The following is a 4375-nucleotide window of genomic DNA, read 5'->3' as shown; positions in this document are numbered from 1 at the left end:
GGTGCTCGCGAGAGGAAGAAAAAAAAGTTTCACTTGAGGCCCACCTAGCATATGTGGCCTGCACCACTGCGTGGAAAGAGCGAGCGAGCGAGGGGCGACCGGCCAAGCTTTCGGCCGGTCGTCCGGAGGGAAACTTTTCACTATATTTTATTTGTAAAGATTTGTCCTTGTTGATAATATAACTTTTGAGTTTTGAGCAAGTTATTTATTTTTCAATTGCCAATTGCTCAATTTAAATCTAGCAACTTTACAATTAAATATATGAAATTGGGTATATGTACTTTTTTTAAAATTAAATTATCATATTCATATATATATATATATATATATATATTTGTGAGTTTTTTTTAAGAAACAAAACACAAGACATTCACATACAAATACATGCACTCATCTCTATGAATGCACACACGTAAATGCTACCTCTATGAGCACCTATGAAAGACTGAGCTGACATACCTTGATATTGATGAAGTCACCACAGACTTCTCGCTATCGATGAAAACATCGCCTCCCACCGACTGAATATTCCGTTTTTATGAGACATATATGGGTGTCAAACCCGGGGTTTAATCCATGGTGGGCTGTGGATACAACCACCCTGCAAACCATCCAATCACAAATTTGTTCTCTATTTTGCGTAATACTGGAATAGAAGATATTCAACTTGTTTGTTTGTAGGATATAAAGCCTGAAACTGTACACAATTAGTTCCACCCTATTTTTTAATTAAATTCACATTTTGGTTGTTTGCACGTTTTGAAGCTCCCAAAATCACACATATTTTTTGAGTGCAATTTTGGGTTTAGAAATATGCAATTGGCTACCTTGCACATTTTGAAGGCTAAAATTGCAAGCAGTTACTTATGTGAAAATTTGGACTTAAAATGTCCAGCTCGCTAGTTCGCATACTTCAAAGCCATCACATAATTGTTTTTGTGCTATTGGTTTCCGGAAACAGTGTTAAAGTGTGTAATACTCCCTCCGTCCTGAATTATTTGACTCAGCCCCGCAAAAAAAAATTGACTCAGATTTGTCTAGATAAGAATGCATCTGAGTGTATTCACAAATTTAAGACAACTAATTTGGGACAGATGTAATATATCTTTATTTATTTATTACATACAAATATGTCATGTTAGTGTTTGTTCCTGCTGTTTGTATTTTGTTGTTGTCAACCCCGTATTTCTTTTCTAGGTCATCTCATTCTCAGTTAGGTGGGATTTTTGTATCCATAGTCCCTTACAAACTACGAGTTTTGAACTACAAGTCTGACAGCGAACCAACTTGTGGTTAGATGGTCAGAGGGAGTGTGATATCCTCAGCTCATCAGGGTTCAAATCCTGACGCTCGCATTTATTCCTGTATTTATTTCAGGATTTCCGGCGATGCGCATTCAGTGGGGGAAGACGTTCCTGTCGACGACGAGGCGCCTACGGTGACTTCGTAAATCTCAAGATGATATGCTGACTTAGGCTTTCGGATGCGCTCATAGGAATAGGGTTTGCATGTGTGCGTTCATAGGGGTGAGTGTATGCGCGTGTATATGAGGGCTCGTGTCTGTACCCATGTTAAAAAAAAACTACAAGTCTGACACGTGAATTATGAAACCGCATGCATAATCAGCTGACTGGAAAAAAACTGTATCGGCATCAAAAGGCAAATCAGCTGGCTGAGAAAAAAACTGTATTGGCATCAAAAGGCATCGTCCCACATGGCATTTTGTCGATCACCTGGTGATGTAAGCAGTGAAAACATCTAGGTCCTTGCGTGATGAACCGCCGTCAGCCACGGAGGCACGGACGGCATCCCCGAGCACCCTTGCCCGTTGGCGGATGCTCATTCCTTTGTCGGAGAGCATGGCCTCCTCGATGACTTCCTGGATGGCCTTCGCTTTGACCACCTCACTGTGCTTCTCCCATGGGCGCACGAGGATGCCGGCCTTGAGGTAGTTGCAGACAAGCTCCGCGTCCCACGGCTGGTCGCAGTGCATGGGCCAGGCGAGAATCGGCTTGCCGTGGCTCATGCTCTCCATGGTCGAGTTCCAGCCACAGTGGCTCATGAACGCCGCCGTTGCGCTGTGTGCTAGGATCTCCAGCTGCGGCGCCCACCCGGTGACCACCAGCCCCGTCCCTTCCGTCTGCTTGGTGAACTCTGATAGGAACTTCTCGTGGCGGCTCTCGCCGGCCTCCACGAATATGTCGCCGCGGTCGGCGTCGCGCAGCACCCATATGAACCTCTGTCTGCTGCCGCGCAGTGCTGCTGCAAGCTCCTCGATTTGCTCCGCTCGCAGAGACGACGACGTGCCGAAGGACACGTACAGCACGGACGACGGAGGCTGCTTGTCGAGCCAGTTCAGGCACTCGTGCCGCTGCTTGCTCTGCTTCGACGCGCTGGCGTCGAGCAGTGGGTTTAGCGGTCCGATGGCGAAGAGCTTCTTGCCGTCGGCGGCCAGGTGCCCGGCGACAACGTCGATGAAATCACCCTCGAGCGCGCGGCATGAGTTTGCCAGGATGCCCGCGCCAGTCGAGATCTGTTTCGCCGGTCTGGCCCGGTTGGCGTACTCTATGAACTCCTTGGTCGCATAGCGCTCGACGGAGCTGAGGACGACGCCGTTCTCACGCAGTAGCCGGTGGTTGGCGTCGATTCTTCCGACGAGCATCGACACGGCCACGCAGTGCAGCCCGAACGCCTCGCCGTTGGGCAGCCGCGCGGCCTCCTCAGCGGCGAAGGCGTTGATGCGGTCGTGCACTACGACCACGCGGCGGCAGGAACCAGAGAGGTCCTCGAGGAGGGCCGCGAGCGGGGCGCGCGCGCTGGCGGTGTAGGCCTCGAACAGGGGCATGAGGTGGGAGGGGAAGGGCGAGTCGGCGGTGGGGTCTGGAGGCGGTGAGACGTAGCTGGAGATGCCGAGGTCGTGGAACTGGATCGACTGGAGCGCCTCCTCGCCCCAGCCGTGCACGCGCGTGCGCGCCTGCCGGATGTGCTGCGCGGCCGCGGCGTAGTGCACGTCCAGGCCGCGCGACGCGAGCTGCAGCGACAGGTGCAGCAGCTGGTTGAGGTGGCCCTGCGCCGGGAACGGCACCGCCACGACCGCCACAGAATCCATTGCGTGCTTCTCTCTCCCCATCACCGTTCTGTGGTGCTGAGTGGCCGATGAGACTGGACGGCAGTGTACGCGGGCTATATGTAGGCGGCAGCGAGCAAAACAGAAGCCAGCAGAGGAGAGCTAGCAGAGCAGGTCACAGTGGAAGCCAGCAAATATCGGGTGAAGCTCCAAATCTCCGGCATTTATTTTCTCAGGATCGAAGGATTCGCAGATAATAGACTTACCAAGTCAAATCTTCCACGAAATGCTTATCGTCATGGCTCATGTCATAATAATACACTTACAAATCTGTACTACTAATGAAGAAGGGAAAGTTGGTATCCTGATACTGATACGGTTTATTTTTGACCGGTTTTTATTTTTTCTCACCTCTCAACACCCCTTCTTACTGGTTTCTTCTTTCCATTAAAAACCAAATCTTATGAAAGAGGGAGATCTTGTTTCGTGCTTGTTTTGGCAGGTGTTGATTCCTTTTAATCATGTAAATAATAAATAATTAAGAATTCAGAAATCGCATCATATATGTGATATCACCTTCCTAAAATATGAACATAATATTTTTCTCGACAACCTTACAAAACGAAATGAGATATTGCTCAATAACAAATCATTAATTCACGCATTATGCCATTTTATTATTATTATTATTATTATTATTATTATTATTATTATTATTATTATTATTATTATTATTATTATGGTTGTTATTGTTATTATTACTACTATTGTTATTATATCTGCTATTAACTGACAATCACGTTTTTCTAATACAATAGAATTAACATATCTTTTTCTTATGGGTGTATGCATCTGTGCGCACCCGCAGAGGGACGTCATGTGCGATACCATGGAGGACATCGTGGCCGGGCCTTATGTCGGCACGATACTTGAGAATGCGAGGGCCTGGATCACTGCGTCGAGGATGGTCGTGATGGAAGGCTGGTCGTGGGACCACCACATACAGGCGTTCGTGGACGCGGTCATATTATTTTTCTTCTTAGTCATACAGAGAGACAGACATAATACATTCTCAAATCAAGTGTGTCCATTCAAATGTCAAGAAATTTGTAAAATAAATATGTCCTACAATACTCGGTAGTAGTCGTCGTTGTAGCAGTCATTCATGCGAAAATATTTTAAAAATCGAGCACTGAATTAATTTGGAAACCAAACCATTAATGCAATTAATTGGGTAGATAGTTAATTACATATGCAATTAATTAGGTCCATTTGAATAGGAATTACTCCCTCCATTCCTTTATGTAA

General features: G+C 46.8%; 1 protein-coding gene across 1 annotated transcript; it reads right to left on the bottom strand.

Annotated features, from left to right (window-relative positions):
- Positions 1-1669: 1669 nt before the first annotated feature.
- Positions 1670-3198, bottom strand: LOC119365254 (putative cis-zeatin O-glucosyltransferase). Its single transcript, XM_037630868.1, has one exon. It carries the CDS (start codon positions 3128-3130, stop codon positions 1730-1732), a length of 1401 nt encoding a protein of 466 aa, XP_037486765.1. The 5' UTR covers positions 3131-3198; the 3' UTR covers positions 1670-1729.
- Positions 3199-4375: the final 1177 nt, after the last annotated feature.

The sequence above is a fragment of the Triticum dicoccoides genome, chromosome 2B, assembly GCF_002162155.2.
Source record: "Triticum dicoccoides isolate Atlit2015 ecotype Zavitan chromosome 2B, WEW_v2.0, whole genome shotgun sequence".
NCBI classification, from domain to species: domain Eukaryota; kingdom Viridiplantae; phylum Streptophyta; class Magnoliopsida; order Poales; family Poaceae; genus Triticum; species Triticum dicoccoides.
The sequence above is the reverse complement of the archived record's forward strand: the minus strand, read 5'-3'. Positions and strand labels throughout refer to the sequence as shown.

Excerpts from the sequence above, each read along its gene's own strand:
- LOC119365254 (XM_037630868.1), bottom strand. The coding sequence starts at position 3,130 with ATGGGGAGAGAGAAGCACGCAATGGATTCTGTGGCGGTCGTGGCGGTG.